The sequence below is a fragment of the Ovis aries genome, chromosome 4, assembly GCF_016772045.2.
Source record: "Ovis aries strain OAR_USU_Benz2616 breed Rambouillet chromosome 4, ARS-UI_Ramb_v3.0, whole genome shotgun sequence".
In the NCBI taxonomy this organism is placed as follows: Eukaryota; Metazoa; Chordata; class Mammalia; order Artiodactyla; family Bovidae; genus Ovis; species Ovis aries.
This window is the reverse complement of record NC_056057.1, coordinates 75,956,291-75,978,830: the sequence shown is the minus strand read 5'-3', so window position 1 is coordinate 75,978,830 and position 22,540 is coordinate 75,956,291. Positions and strand designations below refer to the sequence as shown.

The 22,540-nt window shown below is 40.2% G+C and overlaps 1 protein-coding gene across 3 annotated transcripts; it reads right to left on the bottom strand.

Moving 5' to 3' along the window:
- Positions 1-476: 476 nt before the first annotated feature.
- Positions 477-13,273, bottom strand: STEAP1 (STEAP family member 1). Of its 3 annotated transcripts, none has more exons than XM_004007965.5 (5): positions 13,146-13,273; positions 7,391-7,505; positions 4,523-5,035; positions 3,576-3,740; positions 477-838 (listed from the first exon to the last, which is right to left on the bottom strand). In XM_004007965.5, the coding sequence occupies exons 2-5, from the start codon at positions 7,472-7,474 to the stop codon at positions 581-583; spliced, it is 1,020 nt and encodes a 339-aa protein (XP_004008014.1). In that variant the 5' UTR covers positions 7,475-7,505; positions 13,146-13,273; the 3' UTR covers positions 477-580. The 3 variants fall into 3 exon arrangements, with proteins under 3 accessions (XP_004008014.1, XP_027824481.1, XP_012032329.1); XM_027968680.3 differs by having other exon boundaries at positions 7,391-7,479; XM_012176939.4 differs by lacking the exon at positions 7,391-7,505.
- Between the last annotated feature and the right edge of the window lie 9,267 nt (positions 13,274-22,540).

Genomic DNA, 22,540 nt, shown 5'->3' with positions numbered 1-22,540 from the left:
GGTAATTCTATTTTTAGTTTTCTGAGGACCCTCCATATTATTTGTCACAGTGGCTGCACCAACTTACATTCCCACCAACAGAGGAGGAGGGTTCCCTTTTCTCTACACCCTCCCCAGCTTTTGTTATTTGTAGAGGTTTTAACGACAGCCATTCTGACTGGTGTCAGGTGGTACCTCATTGTAATTTTGATTTGCATCTCTCATAATTAGCAATGTTGAACATCATTTCATGTGCCTATTGGCCATCAGATAGTATCTTTTTTCATGGCTTATGATAACTTTTAAGGAGTATCAGGGACTGATATTTTAAGGCCTTTTATTATTTATAATGTTATGTAGTCTGATAATCAGATGTGATTATTTTGTTATGCTCAGCTTTACTGAACATATGGAATGTGCTAAAGATTAATTTCTCACTCTTAATCAAATCTGAAAGAAAATACACACATTTCAAACATCACCCATAAACAAAGAGATATGTTAAGATCCTCAAGTGGTCATTTTATTAAACAAATACAAATTTGAAGTGTTTATGATAAAATATATCAATATTTGATAAAAATGTGTATAAACAGCACTTCTACAACTGAGAAGACATCTCAGTTTTATTAATTTTGGTGACATCTTCCCAACCATGTCTAATCTTCAGTATCTTCTTCCTCAAGCAGGGCAGGAGTAGTATGACTTTGCATATCAGGACAACAATTGGAAGGAAAACGGCTATCATGAAAGTTGGAGGTGTATGCCATACAAATTGTTTTATATCTACCCATTTATTCCAGGCAAAAATCAATGCATGTATTGTACCCAGCAGAAGCGAAACAATTCCTAGCTTGCTCTGCAAAAGAGAAAAAGAATTATCTTGGTGAGGATGGTTCATTAAAAGTTTATTTCATCCTATATCATCTAGAGCTGCTATGTTGGTTAGAAATTCTTCCGTTCATCTGTTATTGTCCACTCGTCTCTTTCCACTCTTTCTACATGTGGGTAATGCCTTTGTCTCCAGGCTATTTGAGAAAATTCACAACTATTCTCCTTTTGGTCTCAGATAATCAGTAACACTGTCCTCTCTTTCTCCATACCTTGTTTTTCTCTCTTATGATATTTATTTTATGATGCTCTATCCCCTGTGTATTTGCCTTAATTCTGCTTAACAAGAGACGTCTAAACTCAGAAACTCTGTCCTATCATCACAGGATCCCTGTAGAATCAACACAATGATTTGCACATTTTAGGTTCTCAATAAATATTGGTAGGTTGACTGAAGATCAGTGCAAAATCAACTTATACCAGTGATCTTTACCAGTTGTGAAGGCAACTAAAGTGATTCAGTTTGAGCAAACCCCAAGAGATGATGAGGGACAGGGAAGCCTGGCAGGCTGCAGTACATGGGGTCATGAAGAGTCAGACACGACTTGGCTACTGAACAACAACAACAAAGTTATGGACTATGATTTTGGTATATTCATACTAAAGTGAATGATCTTGGCCTTTGTCTAAAAAATCAAACATTTTTGATAGAGTGGAAAAACACTAACAATTATCTCAGTGTTTGAATAAAACAGAGATATGTAGACATAGACGTGAAGAAAAATTTTAGCTTGCACTGGGATACTTGGCACCATCTAGATAAAGTTATAAAAACAATTGTTCACCTATGTAGTTTTATGGCATTCTGACAATAGTTCTTCTAGATATCTTTTGACTTCTATTCACATTATGGGAAATATTCACTAGACTGCTAGAATGAATGCAACTCACAATTATTCAGCAGTGAATAAGCCCCAGTGAATACAATCAAATAGCTAAGTTTATGATTTTAGATGTAAATGTCCAAGGTAAATCATAGAGTAATCAGTTCTTGGATTGCTAATGAAAAGTTTCTAGGTTATTAATTAAAAAATATATGTAGTTCGTTGAAGATTAATTTACTAAATTTGTATTGTGTACATGCTATGGGCTAGGTTGGAGAAGGCAATGGCACCTCACTCCAGTACTCTTGCCTGGGAAAATCCCATGGACGGAGGAGCCTGGTAGGCTGCAGTCCATGGTGTCCCTAAGAGTCGGACATGACTGAGCAACTTCACTTTCAATTTTCACTTTCATCCATTGGAGGAGGAAATGGTGACCCACTCCAGGGTTCTTGCCTGGAGAGTCCCAGGGACGGGGGAGCCTGGTGGCCTGCTGTCTATGGGGTCGCACAGAGTCAGACACGACTGAACCGACTTAGCAGCAGCAGCAGTATGGGCTAGGTATTCTACCTTGAGTGGAATGGGATGGGTTGTCAAGACATAGTGCTTGACTTTGTAATTAAATATGTAAAGTGACGCACAGCATATGTGTGACAGGCAGAGCAGTGTAAGAAGGAAGTTATTTAATGAGGAATAGACTATAGGCTATTATTTAATGGCTATCAAGCTAAACCCACAAAATCAGCAATTATTATGCTTGGAAAACATGGCACCATCTCTAAACCACATTTGAATGATTCAGAGGGAGACATTCTTTCCAGCTTAATCAGATGATTAAGGAGTCTGTTGGAGTATATGCATGGATGTGTAGAAAGGACAGTGAGGATTAGCTGACTTTCTGAGATTTCTAAAGATGTCCACTTACAAAAGATAGAACATTGTGGTTTAGCATCTTGGCAGTGCTTAGGACTGAATTAAGCTCAGCCTTTTGAATATTGTCAGACATGGATCCCCTTGTGAATTCTGGCACATTGTTCTTTTTAGGGTATAATCTACCACTAGCAAGTTAACCTCGGTCAACTTGAGATAATTTTGAATTCCAAGAATATTGAGAAACTTCAAGTGAGTAAGTTACAAAAAAATTAACTTGGAAAAAGAAGCCTTTAAAATAAGATACTAGAATAGATAAAATCCCATAGTTGGTAGATAAAACTCCATAGTTCAAGGAGGACAGCACAAAGCCATGTAACTTAAAAGGCATGAATAAAGTCAGAGACAGACAATTTTTTTTCTTCTATTTTTGGAGAACTAAGTAAACAATATTGAATTTCTAAAACATCAAATTTGTTGTTATTAAACAGATAGCAAATGGTCTAATGAGTTTCAAATGTTAGAAATAATATTTTTCTTTGAGTAATGCCTTTTGTATGTGTCTAAAAAACATTTCCCGTATGTATAAGCAAGAGGGAAAATGACAGAAGAGCACACTTTTTAATTGGAACAAGTGTGAGATCTTCGTGATTGGAAAACCATGTTATTTTTTATGGGTTAAAGTCTATATGCGTGCATGCCAAGTCACTTCAGTCATGTCCGACTCTTTGCTACTCTATAGACTGTAGCCTGCTAGGCTCCTCTGTCCATGGGATTCTCCAGGCAAGAATACTGGAGTGGATTGCCATGCCCTCCTCCAGGGGATCTTCCCAACCCAGGGATCGACCAAGACTGAACCCGGTCTCTTATGTCTCCTTGTCATTGGCAGGCGGGTTCTTTACCACTAGTGCCGCCTGGGAAGCCTATACACTAAGGTCTATACACTGGATGACATTATAAGCACAAAAAGATTTACCTTGCTGAGGAGTCAGAGTTATTTCGTATATAATTTACCTGAATATAGTGAAATTCTCTCCACGTCAGAGAATCACTCACAGATGGAATAGATGTCACAGCCAACAGAGCTAGTATTGCAAGTGCCACGATTCCCAGTGACACATAAATTTCCATTCTCCAAACATCATGTTCAATCCAGGCATCTTCGTTATTTTGCTGGACCTAACAGAGGATGAAAAGAGGAAGGAAAAATATGCAAATGACACTTGTTTCCAATGTAAGACCCTCCTGCTATGCTCCTTCTACTGTGGAGGACCTGATAACCAGCTGCACTTAGTTGCTCAGTCATGTCCGACTGTTTTCGATCTCAAGGACTGTAGCCCACCAGGCTCCTCTGTCCCTGGGGATTGGAGTGGGTTGCCATGCCCTCCTTCAGGGGATCTTCCCAACCCAGGAACTGAACCAACGTCTCCTGCATTGCAGGCGGATTCTTTACCATCAGAGCCACCAGAGAAGCCCCCTGATAACTAGGGGCCTCCACAATTTATGATGGTATTTTTTGCATTTCTCTAAGAGAAATGACATAGGCGCTATTAACCTCCTTCTTTGAATGCAACATTTATATAATCTGTTTTATTAATTTATATAATAGCTAATGGTTAGAACTGTCATGTGTGGTAAAGAAGCAGAAAATTCTGAGTTACCATTAAAAATAAACCTTCTGAGGGTGGCAGAAGATTTAAATATGGCTCTGTCCATGAACAAAACACTTATTTATGTTGTTAAACTTCTAGCTTACTATTTTCAGCCTAAAAAACATTCCTCATGTAGAATTATACGACTAAGCCTAGTAAAGAGTTATAAAAAAATTTTTTTTTAGAACAGACTACTTTCTCAACACAGGGTTTCAACAGAGGTTTGGGGTACTGATATTAAAATAAGAAAGAGTTGATTTGTTAGGAGACTTGGACTTTTTAGTTTAATGGTCAGCCATGTCATCCTACCTGTTGATATGCCCAGTTCAGCAACTTATATCTGTAGGATCGCCTCATCGGATAGGATAAACTGTAAATTGCATGTAGTACAGCAAAAAAGAAACTGAGAAGACCAAACTGCTTTCTTGTTACCATCCATCTATCCAACCAGTGTGGGAATTTCTTATACTTAGTTCCATTATGAAGCTGCACAACTGCTGCTATCACACCTGGCAAATAAACCAGTGCCAAGAGGGTGATGGAAACCATTGGCAAGACTTTGTTGATGACCAGGATTGGAATTTTATAAAAATACTGTTGATGGGAAGTCACAAAAGGGTGAATTATTTCCCTCAGAAGAGTGTAGAGAAAAGTCAGAGATGATACAATAGCGGCGATTTTAATTGGCAAGCGCCACTTTGGAAAGAGTTTCTGTTTTTGCTGAAGCTCTGGGGGGCAATCAAATTCATCAAAACGGGTTGTTTGGTGCAAGTGCAAAAGCACAGGTCTTTTCAGCATGCTGATCTCTTCTGAGTCTTTATTCTACAAAGGAAAGAAAATAAACATCTTAAAATTGAACAAAACAATGCATGTCTCTCAAACTAATTACTTACTGTTCATTGTGCTTATCAGTAAAAAAGGACATTTAGAACCCTACTTTCGGATACTGATTAAGTGAAGATGGCATACACTATGTGGCAATGATCAAAGGTGCACTTAGATATCCTATCTTTGTTGGCTGCGGCTGCTGCTGCTAAGTCGCTTCAGTCATGTCCGACTCTGTGTGACCCCATAGACGGCAGCCCACCAGGCTGTTCTGTCCCTGGGATTCTCCAAGGCAAGAACACTGGAGTGGGTTGCCATTTCCTTCTCCAATGCATGCATGCATGCTAAGTTGCTTCAGTTGTGTCCAACTCTGTGCGACCCAATGGACAGCAGCCCACCAGGCTCCTCTACCCACAGGATTCTCCAGGCAAGAATACTGGAGTGGGTTGCCATTTCCTTTGTTGGGGTTCTCCATAATTTCTGTTACTCATTTTTCTTTAAGTCAGAAGAAATATATGCTTCAGATATGTTTGCTAGATCTCAGACCACTGTGTTTCTATCTTGAAAGCATAAAAGAATGAAATAATGCAACTGGGAAACAAAAACTGAAAAACTAGAAAAAAATTCCAGTAATCTTTGGTAAAAATAATAACACATAAATTGTCATAGTCATATTTGTTTTATAATTTTTTTGGACAACTCTCTGTGAAGATCTGAAGAATGAATTTTTCATTCATTCAAGTACAAAGGACCAGGAATAATACAGTCATTACTATTAGCTAAGAACATGTAATTTGCATCATGTAGTCTTTTCAAAAAATTAGTTATTATTGGAGTCTAGTTGATTTACAATGCTGTTTAGTTTCTGCTGTACAGCAAAGTGAACAGTTATACATATACATATATCCACTCTTTTAGATTCTTTCCCCAGCTAGGTCATTACAGCGTATTGAGTACAGTTCTCTACGGTGTACAGTAGGTTTTTATTAGCTATCTGTTTTATATTTGGTAGTGTATACATATGTCAAGCCCAGTCTCCCAATTTATCCCTCTCCCCCATCCCATAGACTTATATTCACAAAATATTTCATTTTTATAAATACTAACAGATAAATTGTTAAATGGTACAAAGACTATGTAAGGAGTTAAATCCCGCAAGGATGATCTATTTCCTGAGAAAGTTATTTCTTTACCCAGTTGCATTTAGAGGTAGTCAACGATTCAAAAATTTGCATTGAGTAGTTTGTCACTTCCACAACTGACTGATATAACAGCAAATTAAAAACAAAACAAAATAGGAACTTATATTCAGTGTTTCATATTGTGTTACTTTATGAATAAATTTCTCACTCAATATGTTATTTCTAATTTCTTATAGCTCTATATGCAGACCTATAACATTTTAATGCTCAAAATGACATTAGTGATTATCTTATTTCCTCACTTTCTGCAGAGTAACTTTAATTCACATAGTTCTGTATCATTTTTTGTGTTTAAAAATGACCTCTTGCCTTTTGACTTTTACTTTCAGTAATAAATCACTGCTACATCCAGTAATTTTTCCAATTACTCCATTTAGAAGGGAGCTGAATGTGATATAGATTCTGCCATCTCTGCATGTTAAAGTAGTCCACTGAGATCAATTTTCTGGTTAAGGGTGAAGAATTATAGGACAGCAAGCAAGACAGTTCACTTGAAAAATGAAAATGATTTTATGTACATTTTAGACAGGATCTACTTATACTACTTAATTTTTTCTATTAAGACAACTAAGATGAAATAAATACTTTTGGTTAAAACTGTAATTGATATCAGTTGGAAAGGTAAAAAGTTTGGAACCAATATTTTCCACCACTCATTAAGTCAGATAAGTTAGTAAAAAGCATTTAATCTTGATGTGGGGTAAAAGTGTGACAGATAATTCTTATTCCAAAATTGAATTTATTTGGTTAAATAGTGAATCGTCAATTAACTTGATGATCTCTTGGTAAGATGCCATGTGCCTATGAAAAAGCACACTTGTGAAACTAGTGTTAATGGGCATTGATGACTTGTTCAAAAACCTTAAACCCACAGAATGTTACAAAGAATTGCAAAGACCTTGGAGATGATCTGGTCCAACTCTCTCACTTTATAGATAAACCAAGACCCAGGATTTTCAGCAACTTATTCAAGGTTATTTGCTTAGTTCATGACCATCAAGGTACATCTTCTCTTATAGCCCACAGTGCCCTTTACCCATCACAATATCAGTACCAGGAATCAGAGCAAAGGGTAAAAATCACTTTTTTATAACATTAGGAGATACTGAACAGCATTTGAATTATTTATAGATTTTAATTATTATTTTACCAAATAATCATCTTCTTCTAGATTTCTCCTAGGCTTCATTTTCCAAAGTTCTTCTTGGTTTGTGATGTCTTGTCTGCTCTCCATTAATTCTATAAAATAGAATGGCTTCAGCCACCTATGAAAATAAAAATTACTGTCTTCATCTTTATGCTATTTATGATATTAATGTTTGATAGGGAAATATGAAAAATTAACTCATCTGAGGGCTAATGTGAGAAAATACAGTTTAAAATACAGTGACTGAGTGACTCATTTAACCTCATATTATAATCTGTAAAAATTTGAACAAGAGCTCTTGGGTCAATAGTGAGTGTATTTCTTTGTCCATCTATCAGTGCAATGAATGACCCAAGTATCTATATGGAATTCAAAGAGTCAGATATTGCCTTTTATTTTAGGAGACTTTAACTTCAGGTGTTCATCTGGAGGAAAGTCAACTCCCCTCAAAGATAAGTAGAATTGGGAATGCAGTTTTTCAAGAGTAACAATATTGTCAGTGGTGGTTAGAGTTTGATGATAAAAGATTAAACTTCAGGAAGCTGTGTTTTAATAGACTTTTGGGGTTGACATGAATCTGAAACAATAGTGAAGTGATTTTATGGGGATATGTATTCTTAGTTTCAGAAAACAAACAGAATAGACAGTCTAGTAAGGTGAACCCTAATAGCACCATGAAGGACTGAAATGTTGTATATTCAGAGTGCCATTTTCCCATCAGAGTTACAGACGTGGTTTTGTTGGTAAGACATGCATTTCTAGTATTTTTCCAGTGGGGTTGTTGAGACGTAGTCAATCACTGACATGCCCACTCTCCTGGTTAGCCCCAAGGAAATTATTTTGTCACACTTCCTACCAGATAAAAGAACCTAATGAATTATGGATGGAGGTTTGTGACACTGTAAGGAGACAGGGATCAAGACCATCTCCAAGAAAAAGAAATGCAAAACAGCAAAACAGCTATCTGAGGAGGCTACAAACAGCTGTGAAAAGAAGAGAAGCAAAAAGCGAAGGAGAAAAGGAAAGACATACCCATTTGAATGCAGAATTCCAAAGAATAGCAAGGAAAGATAAGAAAGCCTTCCTCAGTGATCAGTGCAAAGAAATAGAGGAAAATAATAGAATGGGAAAGACTAGAGATCTCTTCAAGAAAATTAGAGATACCAAGGGAACATTTCATGCAAAGATGGGCTCAATAAAGGACAGGAATGGTATGGATCTAACAGAAGCAGAAGATATTAAGAAGAAGTGGCAAGAATACACAGAAGAACTGTACAAAAAAGAGCTTCATGACCCAGATAATCACGATGGTGTGATCACTAATCTAGAGCCAGACATCCTGGAATGTGAAGTCAAGTGGGCCTTAGGAAGCATCACTATAAACAAGCTAGTGGAGGTGATGGAATTCCAGTTGGGCTATTTCAAATCATAAAAGATGATGCTGTGAAAGTGCTGCACTCAATATGCCAGCAAATTTGGAAAACTCAGCAGTGGCCACAGGACTGGAAAAGCTCAGTGTTTATTCCAATCTCAAAAGCAATGCCAAAGAACTCTCAAACTAACTGCACAATTGCTCTCATCTCACATGCTAGTAAAGTAATGCTCAAAATTCTCCAAGCCAGACTTCAACAATACATGAACTATGAACTTCCAGATGTTCAAGCTGGTTGTAAAAAAGGCAGAGGAACCAGAGATCAAATTGTCAACATCTGCTGAATCATTGAAAAAGCAAGAGAGTTCCAGAAAAGCATTTATTTCTGCTTTATTGACTATGCCAAAGCCTTTGACTGTGTGGACCACAGCAAACTCTGGAGTATTCTGAAAGAGATGGGAATGAATACCAGACCACCTGACCTGCCTCTTGAGAAACCTGCATGCAGGTCAGGAAGCAACAGTTAGAACTGGACGTGGAACTACAGACTGGTTCCAAATCGGGAAAGGAGTATGTCAAGGCTGTATATTGTCACCCTGCTTATTTAACTTCTATGCAGAGTACATCAGGAGAAAGCCCAGGCTGGATGAAGCACCAACTGGAATCAAGATTGCTGGGAGAAATATCAGTAACCTCAGATATGAAGATGACACCACCCTTATGGCAGAAAGTGGAGAAGAACTAAAGAAACTTGATGAAAGTGAAAGAGGAGAGTGAAAAAGTTAGCTTAAAGCTCAACATTCAGAAAACGAAGATCATGGCATCCGGTCCCATCACTTCATGGGAAATAGATGGGGAAACAGTGGAAAGAGTGGCAGACTTTATTTTGAGGGGCTCCAAAATCACTGCAGATGGTGACTGCAGCCATGAAATTAAAAGACTCTTCCTCCTTGGAAGGAAAATTATGACCAACCTAGACAGCATATTAAAAAGCAGAGACATTACTTTGCCAACAAAGGTCTGTCTAGCCAAGGCTATGGTTTTTCCAGTAGTCATGTATGGATGTGAGAGTTGGACTATAAGGAAAGCTGAGCACCGAGGAATTGATGCTTTAGGGGTGTTCATTGGAAGGACTGATGCTGAGGCTGAAACTCCAATACTTTGGTCACCTCATGTGAAGAGTTGACTCATTGGAAAAGACCCTGATGCTGGGAAAGACTGAAGGCAGGAGGAGAAGGGGAGGACAGAGGATGAGATGGTTGAATGGTATCATCGACTCAATGGACATGAGTCTGAGTAAACTCCAGGAGCTGGTGATGGACAGGGAGGCCTGGCGTGCTGCAGCCCATGGGGTCTGAACTGAACTGAACTTTCTTTAACACTTCGCAGATCCTCACCTGGGCTTGGTGTAACATTTTTTAGGAAATGGAAACATATGATGTCACAATATTATTCACTGTTTTATTAGTTCTAAATTTATTTTCATAGGAATACATCACCAATTTGTCCACTATGAAATTCAATAAGAAAACAGATTATCTATACAACCATTTGACTGATAGAAACATTCCAAGTGTTTCTGAATTTTGTTTTTGTTGTTTAGTTGCTAAGTCGTGGCTGACTCTTTTGTGACCCCATGGACTACAGCCTTCTAGGCTCATCTGTTCATGGGATTTTAGACCACTTGTCATACTTTATTAAGTGGAAGATTGTTTCCAGTAGTTTAAAACACATCAAAACATTCTCCAACTTAAAAAATATATATATTTGTTTTTATTTTTTAGCTGTGCTGGGCAGCATGTGGGACCTTAGTTCCCCAACCAGGGATCAAACTTGCATCCCTTGCATTGGAAGCACAGAGTCTTAACCACTGGGCCACTGGGGAGGTCCCCATTTTCCAACTTTTAGAGGTTTGAGCTTCACAAAGAATAAAGAGGAGCCATCTTTACATAATGCCAACATGTGCCTTTGTTGAAGTGCTCTGAGAACATTTTCCACATGTTGCTTGTTTCAAAATTTCACAATATTCCTGCTACAATTATTTGTTTTGGTCTACCCACATTTTTCCCCCACTTATTTTTATGATCTAAAACACATCTCCTATGCAAAGAAATGCCCTCTTTTGGCCACAGATGTGGGCATGTGACTCAGTCTTGACTAATGACACTTCTATTCTGTTCATCACACTGATTATTTGGGGGATGGCACACATCTCTATTTGAGCCAAATAGAGTCCTTCCCTGATATATTTATATTTAGAAGTGGAAGATAAATACAAGATGTCTTTAACATTTTGTTATATTGGGATGATACAAGCCTCCATGCCTTCTTCTGCATGCTGAAAGGAGGAAGGTGTCTTCAACAGGACAGAAGAAAGCCAACACACAGGAGCCTAGGCAACAAATGGGGACAGACACAGAAGAGTCCTGGCATATTCAAGTATTTAGAGTCTCTGAAACCAGATTCTGAATTGTTTGGTTACACAAGCCAATAGATTACCTATTTTGCTTGTTAGTTTGAATTGGGTGTGTATCATTGGCAGTTGAAAGAGTTTCGAGTGCAGCATATGCCAATCATCAAGCATCTATGAATGCAAACCTATGACCGACAATAAGGAGGAAAAGGAGAAAAGAGATTTCATGTCTGCTCTGGAGCAATTTATAGTCTATTTCCTTAAGAAGCATTATTCCAAATCATTTGGTGATCTAACCAACATTATTATTGTGGTAATTTGGGAGTTTGTATGTGACTAGGAATACAAGTTCTATCTATTGTAATCAAAGACAAATAATTCACTATGTTTAGGAGATGTTTTAATTGTAAGTTTCAGGATGGTAAAGATTGTAACATACAAATCTATACTTATTCAATATTAAGTTGTTAATCATACTGTGAACAAGGTAGGCAGTGGGAATATAAAGTTAAATGAGGTGGAGACTCTGCCTTCAAAAACCTCAAAGTTTAGGAGACAAGGCAGACATTTCAAGAACTGACTACATGGTAGTGCAGTGTATCGGAAAGGAAGACAGAGTTTTATGGACAGAAGGAGGCATGAGCAGGGTGAAGCCCATCCTCTGGCCCTGGCCCTGGGGCATCTAGCAAGCTGGCAGAATTTGCTGATTGAGGGCCACTGGGTATAGAATCTGGGTGAAGAGCCGGAGTGGCCCTGTGGAGGTATCCAACCATTCATCTGTGTGGTAGGAAGACCATGCGGAAGAGCAAAGGAAAAACCCCAGGCAGCAAGGGAGCTTGTTAACTGTGTGGCCCACAGTCCACTTTGTGCCCTGAAGCCAAGAAAATAAAATATCAGTCAAATAAAATATGTTGGTTTCCCTCACACATTAACCAAATATATAATCTAAGTTCTACAATAAAATTTTTTCATCAACAAAAACAACAGGAAACAGCACAGTATTCAGATGTTAGGAACTCCAGAATTTGACCCATTAAAACCCAAAGCCTATTTCTGATGTGACTGTTCCATTTGGCTGTACCAGGACCTGATGTTCCTGCTAAATATTGACACAGCCCGATTGACTTATGTTAATGTCAAACAATTTAGAATATGAAGAAACTCAATGACTGGGATACATCGTGAGTTTCGTTGCATTTCCAAACCTTCTATCTATACTTTCAACTGCAAACTACCACATTTAACCATGTGAACAGGAGATATTTTTCTTCACTGGGCCGTGTTATTAGGCATGTGCTTAACATTCTGTGCTAAATGAGCGAACTTTTATTAAATGAAGAAGAAAAAATTTTTAAACAAAGAAAGAACAGAGTCGGCAATTTGGAAGTGTTGGTAAATTTTATGTCTACAAACTTCTTCCAGTGGTTTTGACCTCTGACAAATATAAAGCCTTGATTGACTGGAGGGAATTTGAACCCCAACGCAGTTTCTGAGAGTCAGACTAATGTTCCCAGGACTTAAAATAAAAGCTTTCTGTTACAGGAACCCTGAAGACAAGTTGCACGATTTTAAGTGCTGTGTACCAATCATTCATCAGTGCTATACAAACTCGTGACGCTTTTGCCAAGTTGGAAAACTTGCCATTGGAGCCTGACCTTAGCACAAACTTAACAACCCATCATATCCCTTGAGTCCCCAGCGAGAAGGTTCTTCTGTGAGTCCCTGTCTGCCAGCCCCTGGACCGGCCTCAATGGAGCTGTGTGCTCTGCGGAGAGTTCGCTGGAAGGCAGCGTCTCCCGAAGCGGCGCACAAGGGGCAAATTGAGCTGTGCTTGCCCGCAAGCGCCGCCGCCCGAGTCCTGGGACAGAACGCAACCCGCTACACCCCTCCCGAAGCTGGGAGCCGGCGCCCAGCCTCGCAGGGACACCCAGAGGCAGGGAGCAAGGCGAACCAGAACGATTCAAGGGACTCACCCGCTTCTCGGCGTGACCTGACGGTAAGTTACAGCAGCAGAGCCAGCCCGGAGGTGCCAGTCAGCCCCACGCGGCGCCCGTGCCTCCAGAGAGCTTGCCTATGCTCCCGGGGCAGACCCCGCCTCCTTGTCAATTGCCCGTCCAGCGCCACCTGCCGGTGCCCGGCGTCGCCAGGCTCCTGCTTGACTGGACAGTCCTGGGAGGTCCCAGAGCCCCTTAGGTTTTTCCCCTACCGAGCCATTCGACCACTTCCGATTTTCTTTCAGAGAGCCGGGTCCTCTGCCTGAGGTCGACTCCGCGCCCTCTCGAGCCTCGATTTTCTTTCCTTTCCTTTCGTTCTCTCCGTCCCTCTCTCCCTTCCCTCGGCTTTTTTTAATCTCCTAACTATTCAGCATTCATACAGTTCTTTAAAGCAGTGGTTCTCAAACTCTATCATGAATCCCCCGGCTGTATGCGCCCGCGCCCGCGTACAGGTTCAGTAGCTTAATCGTGTCCAACTCTTTGTGACCCCATGGACTGTAGCCTGCTGCTGCTGCTGCTAAGTCACTTCAATCGTGTCCGACTCTGTGTGACCCCATAGACGGCAGCCCACCAGGCTTCCCCGTCCCTGGGATTCTCCAGGCAAGAACACTGGAGTGGGTTGCCATTTCCTTCTCCAATGCATGAAAGTGAAAAGTGAAAGGGAAGTCGCTCAGTCGTGTGTGACTTCACGACCCCATGGACCTGCTAGGCTCCTCTATTAGTGGAATTTTCCAGGTAAGAATGCTGGAGTGCCATTTCTTTCTCCAAGGATCTTCCCTATCCAGGGATCAAACCCACGTCTCTGGAGTCTCCTGCATTGGCAGGCAGATTCTTTACCATTGAGCCAGCTGGGAAGTCATGCGTCTCCTGTAGGGCTTATTGAAACACCGATCTGTGTCCACGCCCACCCTTCCTCCTTCCTCCCCCTCAGCTGTTTCTTTTCTTCTTTAGTCGGTGTGGGATGGGGCATGAGATTCTCCAGTTCCCAGTAATGCGTAAGCACTCTCAAATCACATTGTGAGATGGACTGCTTTAGAGCTTAGGTAACTTATCTTAAACTTCACAGCAAAGTTTTGAAGTGGTTGTAATATACAATTGACATATCTGAATCCGAGTCTCTTTTGCCCTCTAAATTGTTGAAATCTTGTACCCTAAACCGCACAAACCCTGCCCCCTAGCTAAATAAACCTTTAAACCACACATTTACTTCTTCCCTTCCCCACCCCAGATATTCAAGCCACCTTCCCTTCCCTTGACACAATCAAGCACTCCGAGCCTAATGCAGAGTTACTGTCACTGTTTAAAAGTTTAAGGCTGTAATTAAAATATGACGGTATGGAGAAAGAGCAAATGTGAGCCCGGGATTTACTCCTCTTCCGGATAGAGTGTCTCAGACCTGAATTGCAACATTTGAGGGTTTGGTGTACCACATCCCCAGAACTAATCTGATTAGTAAAAGTAAAGGAAAATAAACCCTCAACCACATTTTCCTAGATTGTCCTTTACTCGTTCGTACCTAGGGCGCCTAGGACTGTTCATATTTTACTATGTAATTTTCTGGAGTCATTAACTGTCCACTGGGTGGTGGTAAAACCCTCTGAAGGTTACTGTTACCAAGGACTGACGCCTTGTGGTAGAAATAGAATGTTACACTTTATTTGTAGCGAAACTAGAAAATAATCGTTTTTAAAAGTTTTAGAAAAAACTATACATGTGTTTGTAGCACAGATTTCAAAAAATTAAGACAAATTGCTAAATGTCTAAGAATTGTTGAATTTTAAAAACAATGATAGGTCTTAAATCGTCAAACAAAGCAATATGCTTTTATTTTTTAAGATTCACTTAAAAGGGCATTCACTTTTTCATAGTTTATAGTCATAGCATGTGATGACGGCAAGGAAGTTAATATATTAGTATAAATTGGCTAATTATAGCAAGGTCCACTTAAAACTTCCTTTTCTTTTTAATTAAAACATTTGCCATCAAGCCCCAAATACTTTTGCTTTACAATTATACCAAAAATTTTATTTCCATACTTCTGGAAAACTTTTGTTCAGTTTTTAAATGTACTGAATAAATGTAGTACATTTCAAAGTAAAATGATTGAAAATGTGAAGTTGTTTATTAATTGATTTGTATAGTTATAAAGGCAATACTATTCTGGATTAAAAAAAAACAGTATTAAAGAACTTTGAGTTATTAGGAGTTAATATTACAGACAAAGTTTCTGCAATTTTTTCAGACATATGTTCTGTGACTTGGGTATGAGATGAAGGAAAAGATTTTTTTTCTTTGAAAAATACAAGGCCAAAGCACCTGAAGATGCTCTGAGTCAGCACATGCTTTTAAAAATCACTATGACTTGTGGAAAACAATGCTATGCTATACAAATGTTGAAAAGCAGTTAGTTTTGGTATGGCTTGTAAGAACTAGAGGATTTTAATATAGGAATTCAACTGTAAGTTACTAACCAATTTGGATCATTCAGAATATTTTGTAATAAGCTTAAACTCTAGCAAGAAAGGTGCTTAGGTGCTTAGTCACTCAGTTGTGTCTGACTCTTTGCGACCCCATGAGCAGTAGCCCACCAGGCTCCTCCGTCCATGGGATTCTCCAGGCAAGAATACTGGAGTGGTTTGCCATTTCCTTCTCCAGACTAGCAAGAAAGCATATTAACAAAACGGCTCTTTGATAAGGGGATTCTCCAGGTAGGAATACTGGAGTGGGTTGCCATGCCATCCTCCAGGGGATTGTCCCAACCCAGGGATCAAATCCAGCTCTCGCTCATTGCAGGCAGATTCTTTACTGTCTGAGCCACTAGGGAAGCCTAAGAATACTGGAATGGGTAGCCTATCCCTTCTGCAGGGGAACTTCCCGACCCAGGAATCCAGCTGGTGTCTCCTGCATTGCAGGCGGATTTTTTTTTTTTTAACCAGCTGAGCTGCCAGGGAAGCCCTCTTCAATTGAATATAGGGTCAAATATTAAATTAGTGATTTCACAGTAACATGTCAGGGGGAGAATATAATAATTTAGAATCCAAAAGTACTTTTACTTTGGAACTGCCATTCAAGAAGTAAATGGGGTGCAGTGACGATAGATAAAATAAAAATGATCATGCTGTTAAAGTTAATCACAGTGATCAATAGGCGGTAAACTGTAAGTAGATGATAAGAACTGTATTTAGTTTCTTTCCTTTGGAAATTAAACTAACTCCTAAGGGCAAAATAATTCAAATAATGATCACCAGTATTTCCAAGTCTATCTCTTACTCTGTAAGAATGGTCAGCTTTGTTTTAAGGAAACGGCAATCCACTCCAGTATTCTTGGCCTGGAGAATCCCAGGGACGGGGCAACTGATGGGCCGCTGTCTATGGGGTCTCACAGAGTTGGACACGACTGAAGTGACTTACTGAGAAGGCAGTGGCACCCCACTCCAGTACTCTTGCCTGGAAAATCCCATGGATGGAGGAGCCTGGTAAGCTGCAGTTCATGGGGTCTCTAAGAGTCAGACACGACTGAGCGATTATTTCACTTTCACTTTTCACTTTCATGCATTGGAGAAGGAAATGGCAACCCACTCCAGTGTTCTTGCCTAGAGGGATTGGGGAACCTGGTGGGCTGCTGTCTATGGGGTCACACAGAGTTGGACACGACTGAAGCGACTTAGCAGAAGTGACTTAGCAGCAATGCAAAAATTACCTAATGTTCATGGAGAACTATTTTGTCAGAATGATTGTTTTAGCACAGACATGGTAAAGCTCTACTGGCCTAATTTTCTGATTCTACTAGTCTCATATGATAAATTCTCTATACAAGTTCAAAATCTACTGATAGAATAATGCTCAAAGTATGCGGTCAGTAGTCTCCAATGTTTGTATGTGAAAGTGGTTTGGGGCAGAAAGAATCCACCCCTGGGACTGGAGCTTTTTAAAAATACTTCCATGTATCCCCCCCACCCCCAACTCAAGCCTTTTATTGCTTATTCACCAGCACAGTTAACAGTCAAACATTTGTTTGAGAGGGATTTTAAGAATAGGTGGTTTTTTCCAAGGATTACAGATCCATTTCTCTCCAAATAGTGCTTGATGATGCTCACAGTTTCATGACAAAAAAAAGTCTGTGGGATGAGGGTGTTTCCCTGGCAGTCTGGTGGTTAGGACTCCTTGCGCTCACTGCTGAGGGCTTGGGTTCAATCCTTGATAGGGGAACTAGAATCCCACAAGATGTGTGGCCAAAAAACAAAACAAAGCAACCCACCAAAACATTACTCTCTTTATTTATTTATTTATTGTATCCTACTGACTATGCCAAAGCCTTTGACTGTGTGGATCACAATAAACTGTGGAAAATTCTGAAAGAGATGGGAATACCAGACCACATGACCTGCCTCTTGAGAAACCTATATGCAGGTCAGGAAGCAACAGTTAGAACTGGACATAGAACTACAGACTGGTTCCAAATGGGAAAAGGAGTACGTCAAGACTGTGTATTGTCACCCTGCTTATTTAACTTATATGCAGAGTACAGCATGAGAAACGCTGGATTGGAAGAAACACAAGCTGGAATCAAGATTGCCGGGAGAAATATCAATAACCTGAGATATGCAGATGACACCACCCTTATGGCAGAAAGTGAAGAGGAACTAAAAAGCCTCTTGATGAAAGTGAAAGAGGAGAGTGAAAAAGTTTGCTTAAAGCTCAACATTCAGAAAACAAAGATCATGGCATCCGGTCCCATGACTTCATGGGAAATAGATGGGGAAACAGTGGAAATAGTGTCAGACTTTATTTTTTTGGGCTCCAAAATCACTGCAGATGGTGACTGCAGCCATGAAATTAAAAGGCGCTTACTCCTTGGAAGAAAAGTTATGACCAACCTAGATAGCATATTCAAAAGCAGAGACATTACTTTGCCGACTAAGGTCCGTTTAGTCAAGGCTATGGTTTTTCCAGTGGTCATGTATGGATGTGAGAGTTGGACCGTAAAGAAAGCTGAGTGGCGAAGAATTGATGCTTTTGAAGTGTGGTGTTGGAGAAGACTCTTGAGAGTCCCTTGGACTGCAAGGAGATCCAACCAGTCCATTCTGCAGGAGATCAACCCTGAGATTTCTTCGGAAGGAATGATGCTAAAGCTGAAACTCCAATACTTTGGCCACCTCACGCGAAGAGTTGACTCATTGGAAAAGACTTTGATGCTGGGAGGGATTGGGGGCAGGAGGAGAAGGGGATGACAGAGGATGAGATGGCTGGATGGCATCACTGACTCGATGGACGCGAGTCTGAGTGAACTCCAGGAGTTGGTGATGGACAGGGAGGCCTAGTGTGCTGCGATTCATGGTGTTGCAGAGTCGGACACGACTGAGTGACTGAACTGAACTGAACTGAACTTCGAAAAGGCAGAGGAACCAGAGATCAAATTGCCAACATACGCTGGATCATCAAAAAAGCAAGAGAGTTCCAGAAAAACATCTATTTCTGCTTTATTGACTATGCCAAAGCCTTTGACTGTGTGGATCACAAGAAACTGTGAAAATTCTGAAAGAGATGGGAATACAGACCACCTGACCTGCCTCTTGAGAAACCTATATGCAGGTCAGGAAGCAACAGTAGAACTGGACGTGGAACTACAGACTGGTTCCAAATAGGAAAAGGGGTACGTCAAGGCTGTATATTGTCACCTTGCTTATTTAACTTCTATGCAGAGTACATCATGAGAAACGCTGGGCTGGATGCAGCATGAGCTGGAATCAAGATTGCTGGGAGAAATATCAATAACCTCAGATATGCAGATGACACCACCCTTATGGAAGAAAGCGAAGAAGAACTAAAGAAACTCTTGATGAGAGTGAAAGAGGAGAGTGAAAAAGTTTGCTTAAAGCTCAATACTCAGAAAACAAAGATCATGACATCTGGTCCCATCACTTCATGGCAAATAGATGGAGAAACAGTGGAAATAGTTACAGACTTTATTTTTCTGGGCTCCAAAATCACCGCAAATGGTGACTGCAGCCATGAAATTAAGACACTTACTCCTTGGAAGGAAAGTTATGACCAACCTAGATAGCATATTCAAAAGCAGAGACATTACTTTGCCAACAAAGGTCCATTTAGTCTAGGCTATGGTTTTTCCAGTAGTCACGTATAGATGTGAGAGTTGGACCATAAAGAAAGCTGAGTGGTGAAGAATTGATGCTTTTGAAGTGTGGTGTTGGAGAAGACTCTTGAGAGTCCCTTGGACTGCAAGGAGATCCAACAAGTCCATCCTAAGAGAAATCAGTCCTGAATATTCATTGGAAGGACTGATGCTGAAGCTGAAACTCCAATACTTTGTCCACCTGATGTGATAACTGACTCATTTGGAAAGACCCTGATGCTGGGAAGGATTGAGGAGGAGAAGGGGACGACGGAGGATAAGATGGCTGGATGGCATCACTGACTCAATGGACATGAGTTTGAGTAAACTGCAGGAGTTGGCGATGGACCGGGAGGCCTGGCATGCTGCAGTTCACAGAGTCGCAAAGAGTTAGATACGACTGAGTGACTGAATTGAACTGAAACTGAAGTATACATGTGCTGTGTTGGGGATGTATATGTGAATAGGGTATGTGATCCATAGCTGCAGAGACCTTCGTTGTGGGGAAAGAAGAACATGGAAAAGTTCAGTAGGAAGACCAGGACACTCATCTACTTCTTCCCCTGAGCTCTCTCCTTACAGTGTATTCAGCTTTCCCTGCTAAACTGGAAACTGCTGAGGGCAGGGATCGCTTCTTTCTATTTGACTCCTCAACTAAGTAAAAGCATAGTATATAGTGGAAAACTGATAAACACGTACTGAATGAAGAGTATCTGGGGAGAATTTAAGGAGGGGCAGGTGGTCCACAGTGTCAAGTGTTATAAAAAAAGTCAAATGAGATAGGAAATAAAAAAGTCTGTAGAGTGCATGAAAAAATGCTCCACATCACTTATCATCAGGTAAGTGCAAATCAAAAGCACAGTGAGATGTCACCTCACACCTGTCAGAATGCTTATCGTCACATGGACAACAAATGATAAATGTTGGCAGGGATGTATAGAAAAGGGCACCCCAGTACACTGTCGAAATGTAAATTCGGTACAGCCACTGTATAAAACAGTATGGAGGGGCCTCAAAAAATTGAAACGACTGTATTATGCAGCAGCCCCACCTCTGTGTATATTACTGAAGAGAGCAAACACGCTGATTGGAAAAGACATGCACCCTGATGTTCAGTAGCCAAGATGTGGAAGTAACCTAAGGATTTATCACCAAAGAATGATGCGAGGTGCTGGAGAAAAGTGAAAGGAGATGATGAAAACGGTAGAAAGATTCTCTGAGAAGAAGCGGGGCCACCTCCTTCTGAGGGCTTGGAAGGAGGATGAAGAAGGAGCGTTTCCATGTACATAGCCTTGTGGGCAGAGGTGAAGGATAGTAAGTGAGCTTATGCCTGATGGAGGTCAAGACCAGCTGAAGTGCTGGAGGCAGGGACTTTGAAACTGCAGAAATTGAGGGCCTGTTTCGTACCTTCAAAGATTACAGTATTTATTTAGGAGAAATTGGGACATGATCTACAAATGATTTAGTTCACTGGAGAAAAAAATGCAAAGTCACTCAGAACCAAATCCTGAGTAATGAAATTAGGACTGGGGTGCTTAAAATTCATAGAAACAGTGGGCCAATGATTTGGGATTCAGTTGGTGAGAGGAGATACAGTGGAAGAAGGAATGTTTTGAACTTAGCCTCAGAAGAGGGAACAATTTTCCTCTGGGGAAAACAAAGGGAAAGATTTTGTTTTCTTTCCAAAATAAGAAGTGGCATATATGGATTAAACTTTGCTTTGGTCTAGCAACATGTTGATGTCCTGGAATTAGCTTTATAAAGCTAGTAGTTTTCCTCCCCTCAACTTAGTGCTTGTTTGGGTTAAACAGAGAATTTCTAACATGGTGTGTTGGGCGTGTTTCCTTAGTACTCCCTCAAGATATCTCCTCGCTGAGCTTCTGAAGGTGGTAGCCATCTTCAGATCTCTAGGCCTTAGCAGAGAGCCTGACCTAGAGCAGCTGGAGCTCAAAGAAAATGTGTTGAACCGAATTTTCCCACCCAACTCTTAGAGTAGCCTGCCCTTAGTCTTGCTTTTGCATTCTGGTTAGTTTCCCTCCAAAACGTTCATTTCCGTCTACACACCTCCATCCAGCTCTTTTCTGGTCCTGTTTTAGTCAGTTGTGTATCACGCCTCTCTCTCGATTGATTGACAGGTGCAGAATTCTTCAGGGCGTAACTTGAGCTGCTCAGGAAGAGTAAGTTTAGTTTGGGTAATTCAATAAAAAACACGCAGGTGGGTTTGTGGATGATAGAGTGAGATTAATGCGCTGTTTGCATCTGAAACAGGATAGAGTTCTTCCAATCAAGGAAGCTATTTATCTTTTCAGTATTTAAGGGGGAAGGCTTTGGAAAGGTCAGATTTCGTAGCTTCTGAGGCTGGAGTCAGTGTTGGGCTGCTATGCTGTCTAGCCACAAGGTGGCACCAGAGCCCTGTGCAGTAAAAATGAACTTGCTCAGACGCCTCTGGCGCTGCTGTTTTAAGGACTTTCTCAAACTCACTGGAAAGAAAGATTTTGTATGTACAGACTCACTTTTGTATGTGTTCATCTTTCTATCTTCTATCATATATGCATTTACTTATGTGTATATATATGTCCCTGTATCCTTATATAATACTATTTGTTTTAATCTATATTTACATTTGTATCTAAAATTTACTGTTTACAGTTTCAAGCATTTCACATGAATTGTCTTTTCTTTCTTGAGCTATAATTGTCATATAACATTATATTAATTTCAGGTATACAGCATAATTATTTTATATTTTTATATATTGAAAAATGATCACAAGTCTAGTTAACATCTGTCACCAAGTATGGTTATGAAATTTTTTTTTCTTGTGATAAGAACTTTTAAAATCTACTCTCTAGCAACTTTCGAATACAATAGTGTGTAAGTTCCTCAGTCGTGTCTGACTCTCTGTGACCCCATGGACTGTAGCTCTCCAGGCTCCTCTGTCCATAGAATTTCCCAGACAAGAATACTAGAATGGGTAGCCATTCCCTTCTCCAGGGAATATTCTCAACCCAGGGATAGAACCCAAGTCTCCTGCATTGCAGGCAGATTCTTTACGGTCTGAGCTACCAGAGAAGCCCTCAAATATACAAAACAATATTTTAAGCTATAGTCACCATGTTATACATTATATTCCCATGGCTTGTGTATTTCATAACTGGAAGTTTCTTTTTTTTCCTTTTAGCCCCCTTCACTCATATCAGTTACTTCCTGTCTAGCCACCTCTGGCAACCACCAACCTAAC

Coding starts and splice junctions, on each gene's coding strand:
- STEAP1 (XM_004007965.5), bottom strand. CDS start 7,474: ATGGAGAGCAGACAAGACATCACAAACCAAGAAGAACTTTGGAAAATG. Junction 5,036..7,390: donor TAGAAGAAGATGATTATTTG/GTAAAATAATAA, acceptor TTTCCTTTGTAG/AATAAAGACTCAGAAGAGAT. Junction 3,741..4,522: donor TGAACTGGGCATATCAACAG/GTAGGATGACAT, acceptor ATCCTCTGTTAG/GTCCAGCAAAATAACGAAGA.